The sequence below is a fragment of the Haemaphysalis longicornis genome, unplaced genomic scaffold (assembly GCF_048455015.1).
Source record: "Haemaphysalis longicornis isolate Haplotype H1 unplaced genomic scaffold, Haemaphysalis longicornis Haplotype H1 scaffold_5, whole genome shotgun sequence".
NCBI lineage: Eukaryota > Metazoa > Arthropoda > Arachnida > Ixodida > Ixodidae > Haemaphysalis > Haemaphysalis longicornis.
The window spans coordinates 8,358,902-8,378,700 of NW_027526385.1; the positions used below are offsets into that span (position 1 = coordinate 8,358,902).

The 19,799-nt window shown below is 45.0% G+C and overlaps 1 protein-coding gene across 1 annotated transcript in view; it reads right to left on the minus strand.

The window, feature by feature from the left end:
• Nucleotides 1–19,799, minus strand: part of LOC144137861 (uncharacterized) — a 40,916-nt gene that overhangs the window by 10,079 nt on the left and 11,038 nt on the right. The window contains exons 4-8 of the mRNA XM_077669873.1: nt 15,115–15,584; nt 14,716–14,770; nt 8,955–9,038; nt 5,364–5,602; nt 594–746 (exon numbers count right to left, since the gene is read on the minus strand). Coding sequence (XP_077525999.1) covers nt 594–746; nt 5,364–5,602; nt 8,955–9,038; nt 14,716–14,770; nt 15,115–15,584 — 1,001 coding nt within the window. The remainder of the gene's footprint in view (nt 1–593; nt 747–5,363; nt 5,603–8,954; nt 9,039–14,715; nt 14,771–15,114; nt 15,585–19,799) is intronic.

Genomic DNA, 19,799 nt, shown 5'->3' on the forward strand with positions numbered 1-19,799 from the left:
AACCAACAGAAATGGTCTGTCGTAATCGGAAGTCCGTTGTTGCCAGATCCGCTGTAATGAGCGTAGACTGCAACAAAAATCCCATTCCATCTGCACTAATGTGAAACCTGGTGAGGGGCAAAGCATGCAGTGTACAAGTGTATTCTTGACACCTTGGAGTTTTTGCCAACGGAGATGAAATTGTTGGGGGGTACAGGTATACAGCTTTGCTGTGAAAGTCTCTTGTCTTTGAAGCACGAAGCTCTCTAGCACGAGGGATAAACGAGTTTGCCAGTATTTTTTTTTTAGTACGCGCTATATACTAGCACGAGAAGCAAACAAGTTTCCCGGTGTTTTAGTACCGTGACTACATGAGACGAACGACGATTACGACGACGATGACAGGAAACACCAACAGCTTCAGCCCCTAAGGGCTTCACCACTTAAATTGCCAGCCAGGCTTCGTCTCGTCACATTAGCAGCCCCCCACACCCCCCCCTTTACGTCCACAGTGCAGTAGTGTAAACAATTAACACCACCATACTTCTTGTGTCCGCAGTTTCCTGTTCCTGCGACGGAACAACAACAGGAGACCGACAAGCGGGACCACCGACCTGCTGCTGCTTGTGCCGGTGCGACAGTCGTCGTGACCGCATGATGCGGTCTCGCTCGTCGTGGTGCCGCTTGAGTTGAGCCGCCTGCTGCCGCCGGTCGTTCTCCAACGCAGCGATGGCCAGGTGCAGCTGCCGCTGGGTCTCCAGGTCGTTCTGCAATCGGGCCACAAGGCGGAACTGAGCGATGGTCTAGTAGAGCAGAGTAAGTGTGGGCATAGTGCTATCACAGAATGCGCTGCTCCAAGCGAGTCTGGCCACACTAAACAGAGATGGCGACCTAAGATTGCCCTGGTGATCACCATCAGCACCGACAAGGAATGCCGATCATGATGATTGATGGTTTATGCACATCTGCATCCCCACAGAATCGAACATTACAGTCCAGAATCTACGTAACTTGGTCTCATGCATTACTCGCCAAACTTATGGGGGACAACACTGGTCTTAAAATGACTTCATTTTCAAGTAAACTCTGTGAAACTTGTCAGCCTTGCTGCTTTTGTCCCACTGACCTCTGTCATGGGTCAGGGCACCCCCTGAGAGGGGGACGCATCAAAACCTCCGAAAGAACGGAAAGAACAAAGGAACGGCCATTTGAAGTGCGCGCCAGGAGCGCGCCAATCAGCAAGCGCCAGCGCCGACGCACCGAGGAATCATGGGCAAAGGTGGCAGCGCACTGGTCGGCCAATCAGGAAAGGCCACGCATGGGACAAGTGGCGAGATGGCCATATAAGGACAGGGAGGAAGCAAGGAGCCAATGGGAGTGCACCACGGGAGAGCCCAGGGGGTATAAAAGCGGGGCGCACAATGAGAAGAGGGGAGGCAAGAAACCGAAGAAACCAGGAGGCGGCCGGAGCACGTGAGCTTCACAGAACGAGCCAGGGGGACGCGGCCAGGCCATCGACCACACCATCCGAGCCTGGGCAGGAGCAGGCCGACTTCGCATCGGCACCGTCATCCTAGGTGCACCACGAACCTGTGTCTTCGTGGCCTCAGCGGCATCGGGCAGGCACCAGCGGCCAGCGTCCACGCTCCGTCGACGTTCGTCTCGACGACCCCGAAAGGCGACGTTCGTGCCAAGCCTACCGAGACCTCCAGCGGCAGCGGCTACCAGGGGGTAGCCACCGAGGAAGCGCGCCGCCGAGGTGATGACCGCGTGCGTCGAACGCTGGCATCAAGGACCTCCAGTGAGAGCGGCTACCAGGGGGTAGCCACACAGGAAAGAAGTGAGGACGCGCGGAGCCCACGCCGTCCAGCGAGTGACCGCGCGTATCGAACGCCGGCACCGACGAAGCAAGAAGAGGACGGCTACCACCGAGCCGCGGCCACGCAAGGGTGCGACACGTCAGCGCCGACGACCGGGGTAGGCCAGTCCAATACGGACGCAGTTATATGACACAACTAGGGAGTGGTGGTTTAGAGAGATCACCTAGAGGGCGATAGAATAAGTTTATTCGGACGAATTGTGTAGAACTTCATTGTAGAGACTTTTGGGTTAGAGTTGAGTTGTGTGTTGGGATTGTTAGTTAGAGATGTGAGTGTTCATCGTTTGTGTGTAGTTTAAATATTGAGTGCTTTGCCTGAGGGTTTTTTTTGTGTGTGCATTAAATGTGTGTTATGTCAAACTCGCCAACAGCTTCCCTGTGTCCATTGCTCCAAGCTGGTAAAGACCACCCCACCATCCGGTCACGTGACAACCTCAAATGTGCCATTATATTCCCAGTTAGTCAATTAGTTCTACAGATAATTAGAGATAATTAGCCATTTTTGGTCAAACAATGCACAAAACAGTGTTTGCCATAAAACTGCAATCTTTATGTTTTCCAATACTATGAACCCTCATGAATGCAATAATCGAAGCACTTTTTTGATGTGTCGCTTGGAAGCAATTACAGTGCATTAAAGGAGCCATGAAGACAAAATACAAGTTGGGCTTATTAGAAAGACTGTTTAGTCCCGATAACAATGATACCAACACCATCGCAATCTTCGAACCAATAACAGAGATATTAAAGAAAACGTGTGAAGCAGTTGCGACCCCCTAGCCAATTTCCCACAACTTTTCTATGACGTCACGGAACCTTGTTTGTGCGATTGGCGGCCGCCTAACTAACCTGTCGCGACGACACATGACTGGATGTCTGTAATGGGGCCTCTAGTTCCATTTGACCACATCACTTGAATGCGAACATGCAGTTAACGCACTGAAAATTATGTTTTATTGTTGGCCCGTATGACGTCATTCTTACTCATAACACGTCACTGTGGTGCAAAATGTGAAAATTTTTAAATACTTCCTGCTTTTTTTTTCGTTAAAAAAACATCTTTTGTGGCTGTAATGAAGCTGAGTGAGATACTGAATCCTAGTTCTTTCAAGTTACACGAAGTTGTATTTTCTCTCCATGGCTCCTTTAAACTTTGGTGGCACCAGTGGCAAGGAACCATTTTGAGTGCCCATTTCAAACGCCAAAGTTTGATGCACTATAAAATTGCACTGTAAATGCCCTGTAAAATAATGCCACTTCCACGGTGAGGACACAGTGCTCTCCCCAATGCTATATTTTCATCTCAAACAAAAAATAGTCATGGCTCCACTTTGGCTGTCCTTATCTGAACACACCCAAGAGTGCTTTCTGGGCAGCGGCTATGCCTGTAGCTCTGGCTACATGCATCAATTTATGAACGCACCGGCACCCAGTCGCCGCTCACCGGGCCGTGCGTGTGAAGTGACGTCACGCGTTTTTGACGAGCGTTGGACACAGACGGCTATGTCACTTCTTTTTCGCTCATGGAGTGATGTCACGCTGATGTCAGTTTGCTGCACACCGCTCTGCGGGCTGTTTCGTCGGCGCGATAAATCAGATCAAATGGAAGTATGTTGCGTTGCAGGCCGCTCATATTTCATCAGCCAGGGTATTATATGTTGAGTAAAGGAAGCGAATTGTGTAATAATATTAACACCAAAAATTGGTGCCAGCACCCTTTGAAGAATAGAAAAAATAATTTGACATATGATGAACACAGACACATGTGGGTTTGGTTTGCTGGGAATTGACTGCAGTGCCTTCCTTAAATGAGCTTGAGGTGAAGAGTTGGGCTAGCTGACTACGGGATAATGAAGGCATACAGCTAACGTTTAAGGGGCCATCACAACAAAAGAAAAGTATCGTTTATTAAAAAAAAAGACTGCTTTGTCCCACGAGCAAGATAAATCACAAACATCAAACAAATAATAAGAGATATCGATGAAAACAGACAAGGCAGTGGTGACTCCCCAGCCATTTTTCTGCAATTTGTCAACGAGGTCACAGAATCTTGTTTGTGCAACTGGCGGCCACCAACTGCGATTGTCCTGTGGTTCCATTTGTTCGTGCCACTTGAATGGCAACGTGCCGTTGGCACACTCAGTAACAATGTTTTAGTGCTGGCCTGCATTTCGTCACTCCTGCCTGTATTATATCACTGTTCTTAAAATTTTGGAGTTTTTAAATATTTCTTAAATTTTCTGATTTTTTTTTTTTTTTTTTTTCAGTTAGAAAAATGTGGCTGGAACAGTGCTGAGTGAGTTACCAAGGGCTGGTTCTTTAGAACTAAACAAAGAAGCTGCCTTCCCAGCACTTTTAAGGGGGAGAACACTGACCTTAAGGACCAAAAATTTGCAAAAAAAAAAAATGTATTAATTTTATTTGCAGTCTACAGGTCCCAAAGAATGTACCTGCGAAATATCATAGCTGTTCCATAAGTATTCACAAAGCTGTCGCCCTTTTAAGTCGCCTAAATGACCATGTTTGCCTATGTTTCCAAACTTCGTGCCCTGTTTTCTTAGAACCAACTTTTTCCCACATGGTCAGCTGTCGGGTATAATATCTTGGGATGTACTGGCTCGATTTGCATCATTTTTGCTGCATCCAAAAGCTTATGAACTGAACAGAGCAATAAAACCACAAGAGCATGGAATTCCTTTTTTGCTGGCACAAGATTTCATGCAGTTAGTTTTACAAAAACATTGGTAATTGAGGGCCTGACATTTATGAAGTTTACAGCGTTCGCAGAAACAAGGCTAAAATTACTGCTGTGGTATAGTTGCGCTCCCTGGTCCTTCCAGAACACAAAGGGATAAAAGAAGTATTCAAGTATTTCATACGTATATAATAAAAATGCCCGAAACGGAATCGTAAACTTTATACGCAAAGCTCAAGCACATAGGTTAAAAAATAACAAAAATGTCCACAAGGACAGTGTCCCCCTTTAAAAGATTGAACACAGGAAAAGATTACAGAGGAGTTCTATACTCGGTTACAACTCAAGAACGGCACCACCTCATGTAGTGTATCACTCCGCCAAAGTGCCGGACCCGTGACGTCAGTGCGCGCGCGTTTTGAAAGCGGTTTGCTATGAATACGTGATATCGTCTGTCTTGTCTCATGCAGTTTGTTTGTCGTCACTGGAGTCGTTTATAAGCTTATTAAGTCCAAAAAATCACGGGAACGGCTCACGCCATGTTCAAAATATTCCCAGTAACGCCCTGCTTGCGCCGCGCGGAGAAACATCCGGCTACGGTAATAAGGCACAGCGGCAACTTCCGGTGCCGTTCTTAAGTTGTCACCGAGCCGTCCTGCGTTTTCCTCTAGTGTGTGTAGAGTGTATTTCCTCCCCTCTTTGTGCCGTCTTTTAATGACACCAATACGTCTTCATTATTCATAAAACGGACATGCCAGCACTGCCCCCCTCCCATTGCAGAGTGCACCGTGCCCAAAGTGTCCTCCTCACCAGGCGCCGAGAGCGTGCCAAGTCCCTCTGCAGCGCCTGCAGCTTCTGGGCGTGCCTCTGGAGAAGCTCCTCGTGCTCGCGCTGCAGCCGGTCCGCATCCGTAGCCACATCCGCAGCCGAAGACGAAGCCCGCACCACAAACCGCACGTGCTGCTCGTGCAGACGCTGAAGCACACGCTCCGCGTGCGGAGACAGGTCGGCCGTGTCTGTGGAAGAAGAACCTTCCGCCGAAGGCTCCACTGGTGATAAAAAAAATACAGTACAGTATATTTTAAATAAAAAGGTTAGAACTCGCGTTTTACTTGTCTAAGCTGAACCATACTGAACGGCTACGGATTAGTTTATACCACCCAGGGATTGTTAATAACGCGCTCCAAAATGCTTCTGCAAAGGTGTTTTTGTTCTAATATTTTTACCTACATCAGAGAAATGGTTGTGGCTGTGCTTCAAAATCAAAACTGTGACCTTGCGTTCAGCAGCACAGTGCCTCCACTCCCGATCCACTGGGCTGGGTGACAGACAACCTGACAGCACACTCAGCCCTGTTTCGCATCACCTCCGATTTCATGCGTCCCTCCAATGACGTCGGAAGAGGGACAGATAACACTGTGACAGCGACGGCAACAAGATGTGTGAAAGTTACACACTGTAATTAGTCCCCATCGTTATCAACATCATCAGGCCATTTGTGATTTCTGCAGGACGAAGGCATTTCGCACAATCATCTAGTCATTACCACCTCCCTCCAATGACTCAATGGTGTTTCCTTTACTTCTAGTCCTGTCTCTGATGGTCCACTGGCCGTCAGGTCTCCCCATCACATGTGCCCAACCCAAGTCCACATCTTCCTCTTAATTTAAAGCTGGGATGTCTTCCACGCGAGTTGGTTCTCTAAATACAGTGGAACCACGTTTTAATAAAGTAGTATCGGGACAGTAACTTAGTTCATTAAATCGATATTGGTTGTGACAGTAGAGCTGAAAATCGCTTCAAACCTACTGGTAATCTGGCTCCCGCAAGAATCCTTGATACAAAAACGCATTATTTTAATCTTCGAACCTACTATAACCAAGGTAGCCCTTATCTTTCCTTTTGTGGCATTTGAGGTTCAATGAACCAGGAACATAAGTACATGAGATTACAGCCAAACAAAGTCCATTTGACAAAACAGGCCTGCGTTCCCATTTTTTCGACGAAGGATGTGATCTTTGTCTGGTGGCTATTCACAGCACTGAGCACGATGTAGTTTTCCGCAGTGTCCACAAACAAAGGGGCCTTTTCTACTTCTGCAGTTTCGGACACCGGTAGTTTTTCCAAGTAGCTTCGCAGCCAACCGGTCAAATATTTCTTCGTTATATCCGATAGGGCTCTCACAGTTTTATTTCATTATAAAAGAATAAGTATTATTGAAATGAAGTGTGACCAACCAAAGTTCGTATTTAACTCGCTATAGCCGATAATTCACTATGTCAGTGTTTGTTATAACAAGGTCCAACTGCACAAGATTCTCGTCTCCTATCTCTGAGCATCACTCCTATCATCTCCATCCATTCCTCGTTGGGATGACCTGATTTTTCTTAGCACCCAAACTACAACCATCTACTGCAGTGATCCCAGTGTAACGGCTGTAGCCAAATGTGGAAGAGTAAATGCAACACTGATTGATTGATCGATTTAATTTGATTTGATTTAATTGTAGGGTTCAACGCGCCGACGTAACTCAGGCGATGAGGTGCGCCGTAGTGGAGGGCTCCGGATTAATTTTGACCACCCGGGGATCATTAACGTGCGCCGAAATCTCGTACACACGGGCGTTTTTGCTTTTCGCCTCCATCAGAAAAGCGGCCGCCGTCGCCGGGAATCGAACCCGCGACCTCGTGCTCAGCAGCACAACGCCTTAGCCACTGAACAGCCGCGGCGGGTTACAGCACTTATTGATATAATTATGTGCACTGTCGCATTCCACTGCTGCAGTGCCTGTAATGCCCAGCTTTCCCGTGAAGGATTCGTTTGCTGTCGCCTGAGTTTAACTCGCAGGCAGTTTGCACGCACTTTGATCTTTGACGCTTGGACTTGGATTGCAGTGGCTTTAACTTTGGCACGCAAGAAAGCTTAGCGTTTCAACCATCGTTGTCGTTAGATGGAGGGGCTTCTGATATTAATTGTTTATTAACTAGACTATTTGCTTGAAGGCTGAGACAAAATTGGTACTTTGTTACTGGGACAAAAGTTTTTTAATGAATACTTTGTTGTTGACCCAATGCAGCCTTTTTAACTCTTTCGGGACCGCTCCATAGGCGATCGATCACATATGATCGATGGTTTCGGGAGCCTGCAGAATACAAATTTTCGCTCGATTTAACACCTAGCGACATCTAGGAGATAGTCTGAAACCTGGAGTTTTCTGTTCTGTGAAGTTCCTTTTTTTATCGCCAGGTGGCAACGCATCAGATATTTTATTCTGACGGGCAGTGGTTTCGAATGTAAACAAACATGGCGTCATACTCGCGCAAGCGCGATAAGAAATCCGCCTCGTCTCGTCTCGCATATCTCTGCCTTCTACTGTGGATTTTAACGATGAGAGTGGCAGTGAAGAGTCGGAATGCGGCTTTAGAGATCGGATTTCAGCTCGAGTGAGGTTTCGGGTGTCGATCAGCCTGGAACATCAAATCGCGCTCAAAGGTGGGTGTTCGTTTTAGTTTCAATTGGCTCTAGAGTAGGTTTGTGCGCTTGAAATATGTTCTGGCTGGTTTATATTTGTTCGCTAGGGTGTTAACTACCTATGGTAGTGATCTCCTGCCACCAGCGCAGAAACTGGTCAAGTTTTCGCCGAGACGAGAGCCAGGCGTGTACCGGGGCGACGACGTAGCCAAGGCCTTAGTGCCAAAGAGATCACACACAAAACAAAAAACGAGTTACACCTAGCCGCATCAAACTTTCGCGATAAAGAAACAAAGCATTGTGTTGGATTTTGTATATCCTGAAATAATTTTATTCTTTATTAATGTTTTTATATTTGCGCTTTTTTCTATCTTTTTCTTTAGTTTTTTTACGAAGTTCTTACTTTCAGATTTTTTCATGGTTCTGTCGTCAGTGTTGAAGGAAAACTTGGTATTCTATGTCAAAGAACATATAATTAGCTGCATTTTGGTGTATGCTAAGGCAGGATGGTGCCTTTGCTTTATGTAATAAAAAATTTGTACCGAGACCTCCCTTTTTCATCACTTTTTGCGGCGGTCCCGAAAGAGTTAAACTAACTTTTTTATTAAAACGCAGCTTTTCTAATTGGTACTTTGTTATTAGGACAAAAGCCACTTTATTTAGATTGTAACTTTGTAAGCCGCTTTTTTTTCTTTAAATTGAAACAAAGCAGCTTTTTTATTTGGTACTTTCCTATTGGGACAAAGCAACTTTTTTTTATTTCAGTGAAACTGCTATACCGTTTTTATGAACACATTAAATGTGCTTGAGTCCAGAATTTGTGAGCGGAAAGACAAGCACAAGCTCAACCAAAATGCAAGTTTTTGTCTGATGTGTGTTTACAGCACAAAACTCGGCACAAAATAGATATTTTGGAAGCGTTCACCATACCATCCAGTTCGGATCGAAGCCTTTTCCTCCTGGGGGTCCCACCGCTACCACGCCTTGCAGCTTGAAGAGATGGTGACAGCAGGACTGCATTGCACGAGGAAAAAAAAAAAAAAAAAAAACTAAGCAAGATGAAAGAATCAAACGAATAAAAAAAAGAAAAGCCATGATGGAGAATTAAGCTTCTCATGCGAAATGCTTGGCAATAGTTTAGCTTCCAAACAGCCAATGCTAAACATACTCTTGCAGACACATTCAAAACTCAGCTAAGTGGACTTTTTCCCCCTTCCTTCACAGAAATCATTCTCTTTTGAGCATGGGTGAAGTTAAGTTGACGTTACTACTCCTTGCCTATATTTTTTGACTGAGCTATGGTTTACAACAGATTCCATGTACTTGTTTTTTATCATAATTTCGTAAAAGCCAGTCAACAAAGCTTGCTTGCAAATGTAGTGTAAATAATTGCATTTCGAACCTGCATGCACCGGCAGCTTGGTTTCGTGAACACCAAAACATTTTCTTTTATTTTTGTCAGAACTTTCTTTTTCTTTTGCAATGATATGCCATGGCTTGCTGTATGCACAAGTGAGAGATGGTCTCCTCAAAGTTGGGCATTTTGCCCCTTTCCTGAAGCAAGAATTTTCCATCAATAACTCCTCAAATAAGCAACGAGAACCCATCAGTTGGTGTTTATCAAAGTTCCTGGGAAGAGGGTGCTCACTGATTTTCGAATGTCTTTTAAATATTTGAAATATCGCCATGAAAATTAGCAAACATCTATTGCAGTGTGCTAATCACAAATATTGAATAATATCTTGTGTAGAATGCAGGGTGTCGAACCGAAAAAAGTATCGGTTCGGTTACGGTTCGGGTTCGGGTGAAATAATTTAGTTCCGGTTCAGTTCCGGTTCCACAAAATCACGTCCCGAACCGGTTCGCGAACCGGTTCGGGAGCTTGAACCGGTTCGCGAACCGGTTTGATGAGTTGAATTGTCACTGAAATTAGAAAAAAAAACATTTAGTAGTTTAAAGCGACAGTAAAATCAAAACAAAACAAAAATTCAAAATGCTGCTGTTCCCCAAGGGCAGTGGCGCAATTGCAAAGCAAACTTTAAATAATCACGAGATATTAGAAAAACAGATGAAGTGGTGACGATTTACCACCTACTTTCTCGTCCAGACTTTATGTTGCCCTAGCGACTATTCATAAAGCCACCGCCAAGATATATGACGGGGGGATATATTTCCTGCCCTTTCATTTTTTGTTGAAATCGCAATCGTCGCTATAGAATCGCCCATCACGCTAACCTTGGAGCCTTAAATTTAGGTCTGCGTACTGGCGTGTTCAAATATCAGCGCTTAATACCAATGGCGCACATTTTTTATATTTGTAACAAAACAGAAAAATCCTACTACAGGCACATAAATACTACCAATGAATTAGATAATTTGGTCACCCTCAGTAATTTGTTAGCTGTCACCCTACCGAATGTGTTAGCCACACTTTTGCTAAAAGTAAGCTTTAGTTAACGCTCAGTCACTGCATTATTGCTCTGACCACTGCAATTCCTTTTGCGAAAGCTATACTGGATGTGTGCATTAGAATCAGTATGTCATCGTACCGCCTGACCCCCGGCTATCGTTCCGTGTGCTACATTGCGTAATCTTATAACAGATTATGCTGTTACAAAATGAAAGGGAAATTTGACGCGCGGAGCATGAGAAGAACTTTTTTAGGTAGACGCTGTTTAATTCGTTCACAGCAGTACTCCCCTCTGACCCGCCGCGGTGGCTCTGTGGCTAAGGCGCTGCGGAGCGCGAGGTCGTGGGTTCGATTCCGGGCCGAGGCGGCCGCTTTTCTGATGGAGGCGAAAAGCAAAAACGCCCGTGTGTACGAAATTTCAGCGCACGTTAAAGATCCCCAGGTGGTCAAAATTAATACGAAGCCCTTCACTACGGCGCGCCTCATCGCCTGTGCTGGGTCGGCGCGTTAAACCCCACAATCAAATCAAATCAGTACTCCCCTCAGGAACGAGTAGCAGTAGAAGTAATGTAGCGAGTTGGGCAGTCAGTACAAGTACACCTTCAAAAAAAAGAAAGCAGATCGGAAAGAGACAAAACTGCAGAACAAGCTGAAAAGATGATCGCTCGGCGAATAGGACAGTGTGAGGTACCGGCCTTCCTTTCTGCACGTGTCATCTGCTTTATTACTGTTTTTGCTTCCAAGACAAGGTCGCGGACTGCAGTTTCTTGCCAAGAGATTAATTGCGCACCTTAACAGTTTTCCCTGACATATCTGTTGTTATTTGTACTTGTAAAAAACGGAGCTTGTCCACTGTACTGTCCTCAAAAACGGTCGAGGGTAAGGGAGATCGAAGCCACTTGTGGTCAGCACCAAGCGGTTTAGCCACTGAGCAGCTCCTGCGGTCACAGTTGTCAAATATTACAATTTGCAGGTGTCGGACCTTTTAAACAAATTATGAAATGGAGAAAGTTTGCACACATCGGGCTTTCGCTGCTGCGCACTGGAGCACTCCCGCAGCCTGATTGCTCCACTAGAGTTGCAGCTAGGGAAGGGCAAAGTCGTTTCATATCCCCTGCAAGCTGCGGAGAACGACATTTCGTTTGGTCAGCTCCCACTACGCTCGCGCTTCCAGCAGCAACAGACCATTGCTACATTGGTGCTCTTTCATTTCCCTTGTTACATAGAGCGTGATAGTGTTCAATTGTCTGGAGGGGAAAGTGCGCGAGCAGGTACGAAGTTGATGGTACGTGAAAGAAAAAAAGGCCTGAATTGCATTGACTGTGCAATGTCAACAACAGAGGGTCGAACCGTTTCGGCATGAACCGGTAACCGTTATTTCTTTTTTCGGTTCAGTTCCGGTTCGGGTTCAGCGTGCTCAAAAAATAACGGTTTGGGTTCGGGTTCAGTTCCGGCAAAAATACCGGTTCAGTTCCGGTTTTCGGTTCGGTTCGGTTCCGGTTCGACACCCTGGTAGAATGAATAGTTAGAAATATATGCAAGTATTTTTGTGCAAGCTGGCCTAGTAATTAGCAAAAATGCTGATTTGGAGCCGATTATTTCTATGTATACATCTAATCGAGAAGCGACTGGGAGTGCAACAAGGGTTGTTCCATGCTTTTAGCTTTGTTACTACAGAAGTTACAGCTAGCCCAACCATTCATTGCTGAAAACTGAGACTGAAAATTTGAGCACCCCTTACTGATGCATTTTTTTTTCATAAATCTTGACAAACCTGCTATGATGAAAACTTCTATTTCTAAATATTTGTTCTATATAAAAACTTGCGCATATGTTATCAGTGCACTGCCACCCACATCTATCCATTTTCATGGCAGTAGATCAAACATTTTTTTCTCCACAGACCCATGTAGTCCATTTATTAAGTGACCACTTAACTCTTTCGTTACGGCGGAAAAACGGCCGATTTTGAGTGCTTTCACAAAACTATTTTTTTCTCTTGAACTAGTGGACACATTTAGCATTGCTATGCATGTAATTGTAGCTTATAGATTGCTCTTACAAACACATACCAACAGTTTTGTGAAAGGTACAATTACTTACAGTTTATTAGTCAAATAATCAGAAAAAAATGCACAAAAAAGTATACACGCAATGTATATAGGCGATTGTAATGAGCCTAAAAATTATTTAGGAATTCTAAGATATACAAATTGTTCCTACGTTTATTGGCTATGATTCAATATATATATCAACGCTGTACACCAAGTTTTGTATTTTTGTGGGCCCGTCAACCCAACAGAACTGACGGCTGTGCCACTCCTCGAAGCCACTCGAGTGTAAGTCGGTCGTGCATGCAAGCACACTTTTTTTGTGTTCTGACACAAAATCCTTTACACTTTAGTGGTAAAAAACCAGAAAAAAATCCAGCGCTCTTGAGAAGTGTCGCGCATCGCTCCGTAGCGGTAATCTGACACGAGTGCCAGGCTATCATGAAGGTGATAACGCGACATGACGTGGCACATTTGGCAATATCCCTACCATACGTTGTCCAGACCTTACACATCAATGTGTGAAGCCGCAGTCGTCAGATAGGAAGCCCATTTTGTTTATAAATACAGCCCAAATACAGCGGACGCCGTTTTCACACAACTCGCCGCTACCGCGGGTTCAAATTTCACTCTTGGCACGGTCTCTGCGCGCAAAATATCAACAAAACATAATAAAATCGAAAAATCAGTTGTCAATAAATACGCCAGATGGCGTTAGTTGTCCACCAGGCACCGTTTTTAGCTTTCGCGGGACGTTTGAAATCATCGGAACTCCGTGTCCGATGGACGCCACTTTCACACAACTCGCCACTACCGCGGGTTCAAATTTCACTCTTGGCGCGGTCTCTGCACGCGAAATATCAACAAAACAATAATCAAATCGAAAAATGAGTTGTCAATATATATGCCAGATGGCACTTGTTGTCCACCAGGCGCCGTTTTTAGCTTTCACGGGATGTTTGAAATCATCGGACACCGGCGTCCGATGGCCTATGGCACCATACTGAAAGAGTTAACACCCTCGTTCGCTGTCTTCACTGATGCTGGCTGGAACGTATGGAGCAGTTGCCTCCTATCATAAGGAGCACACAATCAATTTGTTCTATTTTGTTTTCAGCTATGTTATGGCACTTGTAGTTCATTTTAACGTGTTTTCATTGTTCCAACGGCAATGCCAACACACTGCTGCCACCCTGCGCTGTGAGGAAGGTCTTCACGATACGTCTATAGATGTCTTATGAATGTAGATGTTCACAAGACGTTCATAGACGTCTTATGAACGTCTTATGAACGTGCTGCCATTGGTAGCGAGTGCCATAAACGTAAGTGACAGCTGCAAAAAAGTGGACAATCCGGCTACTGCGAATCTGACTCCCCCCTGGTTGTTTACAAACGCTAACTAATGGATCTCAACGCAACTCATCAGTACTGCTCCATCTATACTCTACACCTTGGTTTTTTAAATCATTTTATGTTCCTTCTAAGTCGCTTCCAACCACCTGGCTTGGATGCTAATGGCGTAGAGGGAAAAATTCAGAAGCAAAACCGGTAAAAGAATTATTATTATAATTCTTTATTCAGAAGGGGTGACTCGAGGTGTCGTCAACGATAATAAAACTTGTCTTGTGGGTCACCGACAAGTGGCCTCAATTGCGGCAGTTTGCACGTGACAATGTTTCAGCGCGCTGTGTACTGTGACCAACACGTGCTGTTGGTGCTGTTACAAACTGGAAACTTGTTACAAACTGGAACACGTGTACGTACACTCAAGCAGAAACCACAAACACCCGCCAGTGATGAACGCACTTCTCGTTTTCACCACAACACGGCACCAACCTTTTAGCTTGTACGTGATGCTCTTGGAACTTCAGCACTTAAAACACGTAAAGGGAACATACTAATATCACAGTGGGCTGAAGTTGCAGAACAGTGCAGGTTGAAAGGCACCATTCTTCAAGAGACTTCTATGCAAACAGGTCTGAGTTTCCATTTGCACGCAGCCAAGTTTTAAGGGTTGATATGCACTCCTCTGTTGCATCTAGACTTTGCCTTTCAGTAGGTAGGTAACACTGAACGATTTCATTTTTACTTGTTAAAAAATTTACTGACTGCACCAATGCAAGCCTCAAATTTACAAGCCCCAAAGAGTACTTAATTCTGAGAAACGGGTATAAATGTGCTCGAGCTGCCCAGAGCCGCCATTTTAAAAATAAATAAGAAGGCTACGTACCTGATTTCTTGACTGTACGAAGCCGTGTGCGAACTGGCCTGTCTGCATCGGCATTCTGGTTAGAAGAAAAAAAAAATAACATGAAAAAAAAAGGGGACCACAGTGTGTGGCAGCTTGTCAGGAAAGCACAACACAAATATCAGCGTCATCAGAGATCTTCGGTGTCATCGACAGTCCAAACTTAAACCTTAACAATGAGCCAATACCAACCAGTTCTTCTGAACAGAAAAAAGACAGAACTCTCTTAACACATCGTCCACACTGTGAAAGTAGAAGGAACACAATGCACCCAAAGAAATAAAAAGAAAAAGAAAGAAAATAATGGAAAAAAGAAAGAAACAGGTGAATTGAAAACTTCAGACTAGTAGAAACTTTGCGGAACGACCTTCATGCGCACACCTTGTCGGTTGCTGCTAGCCGTTGCCTGATCTCTGCCATCGTCGCTTTCAGCCGCTCCACATCGATGTCGGATTCCGTTGGCTCATGTTCTGGCTTTGGTGAGCCTCGAAGCCAGTATGGACTCCCCTGCCTCCTCCTTTGCCCGGGATAGGTTCTCATCCCAGGCTGACTCCCAACACCATGCGCGAACCTCTTGGCATCAGTTTGGTCCAGACAGGACTCGGCCGTCTCGTAAGCCGAGCTAGCCGGGCACGAAGCCGTATCCGAGTCAATTCGTTGATGTCCAGGGGGGATGGGACTCGGGTGAGCAGGCTCCAAGGTTGATGGGCCATGTCCCATGCGTCGGGAGCGTTCTCTGGCAGCCACATAGTTGCAGAGGAAGCAAGATGTCTCACTGTATGGCGAGTCCGAATCATCGATTGGAGTAGAGCGGCCTGTTACGCTCCCATTGCAGCACCGACAGACGTTACCTGCACAATGCCCGAGCAAAAATTTAGGACCAAGTGCGGGTGCAAAGTTGGTACGGCACTGGTACTGCAAGCTGCCCGTTTCTCACTGAAACATGCTATTAGCTGTTCGTTACGGCTTAAAAATGGTCAATTTGGGTGCTTCCACAAACAAATTTTTTTTCTCTTGAGCAACAGGACACATTTAGCATTGTTATACATGAAATTGTAGCTTGTAGTTTTCCCTTCCAAATGCATACCAGCAGCATTGTGAGAGCTACAATTTTGGAGTTTAGTTGTCAAATAAACATAAAATATTGCACAAAAGATGTATAAACACATTAGAGGATAGGAGATTGCACTACACGAGAAAATTATTTTAGGAAGTCTGAAATATACTAGTTGTTCCTACGTTCCTTAGCTACCATTAAATATATACATCAATCCTGTACACCATGTTCTGTACACCATGTTCGAGTGGCACAGCCTGAAAGCAAAGGTAAACATTGCAAGTGGAGCAGTGGATGCTGGTTCTGCTTTCCGCCTTCGTTCTTCGTTGCAGATCTTGCAATTGCTTGCCTTCTCCATCCTTTTTATTGGTGTTGTACAGGGTCCAGGGGCAAAAAGGGGGTGTGTCCTTGTTATACTTTGTTGCACTCAAATATCCGCTTCATCGGAATTAAAATCCGACGCTTCCCCGTTGTTGCTGCAGTCATCACTGATTGATTGATTGTAGGGTTTAATGCGCTGACGCAATGCCGGCAATGAGGCGCGCCGTAGTGGAGGGCTCAGGATTAATTTTAACCACCTGGGGATCTTTAACGTGCGCCGAAATCTCGTACATACGGGCATTGTTGCTTTTCGCCTCCACCGAAAATGGCCACCGCGGCCGGGAATCGAACCCACAACCTCGTGCTCAGCAGCGCAACGCCTTAGTCACTGAGCCACCGCGGCAGGTCTGGAGTCATCACTGCTGTTTGGGTCAGAATCAGCAGCAGCAGCAGCTTCCAAAGTCCCAGCGACGATAGACAACCTTTGCAGAGCGCTGCGTGAAGTGGACACAATTTCTGCCCAACTCAGAGTTACTTTGAGTTCAAATTTTTTCCCGCAGAGCGACCTCTGCTCCCGAAATGTAAACAAATGAAACTGAAAATGAAAAAGGAGTCACCCATAAATACGTCAGATGGCAACAGTTGTCTGCAAGGCACTGTCTTGAGTTTTCACATGAGGCTTGAAGTCATCGGAACTTCATGTTCGATGACGGCACCGTAACGAAAGGGTTATAATCAGCGGCAGACGTATTCAATCTTTGCAGCAAACAAATAATGCAGGGTGGACAGATTGAGGTCAAAAACAATTGTCTCGTTAAAATGATGAAAGGAAGCTTACAGACACATTTACTTGTTTGGCAATCTTGGAACGCAAGTCTCAAAATCTGACTTCGCCATCACTCAAACGTGGTCAAGCCCAGCCCTGACCTGTTTGCGGTTTGTAACCCAAGTTGTGTGCTTGCGCCAAATACGACGCACTGTGTTACACATACAAAGCCCTAGTCCTTTTATACATTGGCTAAAATAACAATGCATTTGGGGCACTAAAATTTCAAAACAAAAACAAGGATGTTACTTGGCTACAAGCAAAGTATTTAACATCATGCACTGCTGAAGCCTCCAGCTGTTTTAAGACAGCTGGCAAGGTCTGTGTTCCTTGAAAAACATTTCTGTTCAAGCTCAACACGCTTGGCGCACATATAATCTTTATTTATTTATTTATTTATTTACAAATACTGCTGTCTCAGTTTCTGAGACATAGCAGGAGTGAGTACAGAGTTTCAGCAGAAAGAAAGAACAGCACAGTTCAACAAAACACATTATTACGTAACTCTTTCTCAAATTGCGCAGCACCGAGTCTGCGCAGACACCCATCAAGCTCATTCCATAATTCCACAGTCCGTGGAAAAAAAAAGAAAAAAGAAAAAGAAATCTTAAGGAGACGTTAGGCTTAAATTCGTCCAATTTGCACTCGCAAACTAAATCTCCCACTTATAGCAAACATCATAGACAACACTTTCTTGCACGTAATAACAGCTGCCCAACAAGCTAGTTATTTTCAATGCTTTCGCACACAGTCACAACACATTCATACTTGAAAAAGGTGAGCGGTACAAAGTTCTCTTTGGTGCACCTCCGTTTGATCACAAAGTGTAAAATATGCCTCCCTCTAGCATTGCTGGCTTGGGCGAGAAGGGAAAAAAATAGGAATTGCACACTACATAAACGTCACAAAATCCCTCCTTTCTTCGCAGCTCTATTTCGATCATGGTACCAGCTATTGCAGACTACCAGTGAAGACTATAAATCAGTGAAAACACTGCAAGACCACTGAGCTGCTTACATGTGTGGTGCTGCAAAAGCTGGGCTATGCAGTTATTTCGATGGTGTTAACAAGACACCACAAAGTTGCCAATGCTCTTCCCTGTGGAGTCCCAAGTTTCTTGGGTGTCCATACCAAAAATTGTTCTAGTACCATTGTACTGTAACAAAAAAAATGCTCCCAAAAATGAACAGCTAAAACCCGTTACAGAGGCCATAAAGAAAATACAGTGGAATCTCGATATGATATGATTCTGGCTGATTGAAATTTCAGGATGATATGAATTTCTGAGAAGTCCCGGCGAAATTGCATTGTTTGGAATGAGCAAAACTACTTCAGCTGTTACGAACGAACCTGCACGGCCGGGAGGATGATACGAACGAGCCGGCAAGGCACCCGACTGCCGAGCGAGCAAGCGACGGCGACATACGGGCTCTCTCTCCCGTCTTTGTCGCTCTTTCTCCGTGAACGGCCGGGCTGTTGTTGCACGGCCGCTGGATGAAAGGCGCACTGACGTGCGGCCTGCCGCGTGCCTCTAAAGCGGCGTGAGTGCGCCTAGAGCCAAATACTGCCACCGCGGCGCCACCGTTCAGGGACTGGTTGCGGCGAGCGCGGCCCGCGGGATGCGGGCTTTCGGGCCGCTTATTTCAAAGTGTGGGTTTATCATCGGCGTTCCACGATCCACTTACCACCACTTATGTTACGCCTGTTAAAAGACAAACGTGATTAGCAGCTTCCGAGCTTCATTTGGTCAAGGTGGAAGTTAAATTCCGTTCGCAGCAGCAGCATTACGCGTTGATAGTATGCCTTCTGTCTCGCATTGTTGTGTCGTTGTGTCTTACATCGCCCGGCATGCTCTTTGTGACCTCACGCCCGGCAGAGATTTACGTTTTGTCTGCAAACTGCGACTGCAGAGAACATATTAAAATTCCGGACAAACAGGAACAATGTTTTTGTGACGGCGCTTGTTATTTATGAGTACCAAAACTTCTCAATGTTTAAGACATAACTAACTTTTATGTAGGTTTTTCCTCGTGCACTAAATAAAACAAAATTCGTATTAATCTCATGGCACATACGACTTGATTACACGTTGTTTAGTTATGAAGTAATACTACTATCACAGCTATGTCGGCCCTTTTTATTTTGACAATATATATGTACAGTTGAATGAAAAGCGATTCCAGTTTCTACCTGATATTATTACTTGTTCTCTGTAGCCTCGAAAAAAAATTAAGGAGAGCACATGGGATGTCGGGGTCCACAAAAAACTTTAAAAAAATATTTGGCCAGCTCGGCAAGCTAAATTTTTGCCCGGACACAAAAGAAAAAAGCGAAATTGTACAGAAATTCCAACAATTGCCGAATAATGCGTAAGCATTTATACACCGTTTTTCCATTTCACATTTTCTTCTTTTCTTTGCTATTTTAAACCAACAATCTACATCTTGAATATCATAATTATTAATTGTTTTAACTGCGTGAATTACGCATTTTTTGTGCAGATACAAGGCATTACACTTCTTGCATTACGTAGAGATGTACTCAAAAAAGAAAGCTGACGTAATAATAACGTATGTGAAAATTTTCCTACGCTACGAAAATTGATTCGAATTGAAGCGCAGTATGTTCACAGAGCAAAACTATCGCAGATCTTTAGAGCGCGCTAATTTGAGCACATACTTGTGCTGCTCCAGGAGCCCGACCGCTAGCTTCCGGGAAAAATGTATATGGGTTTGAAGCGGCGATGAAATAGCGGAGGAAATGTACCTAGCGCTAGTTCTCATCGCAAAGTTTGAAAAATGCTTAGCAGCTAGGAGACTGGACCGTACGCACTGTCTCTTGAACACAGCGCGGCGCATTTAT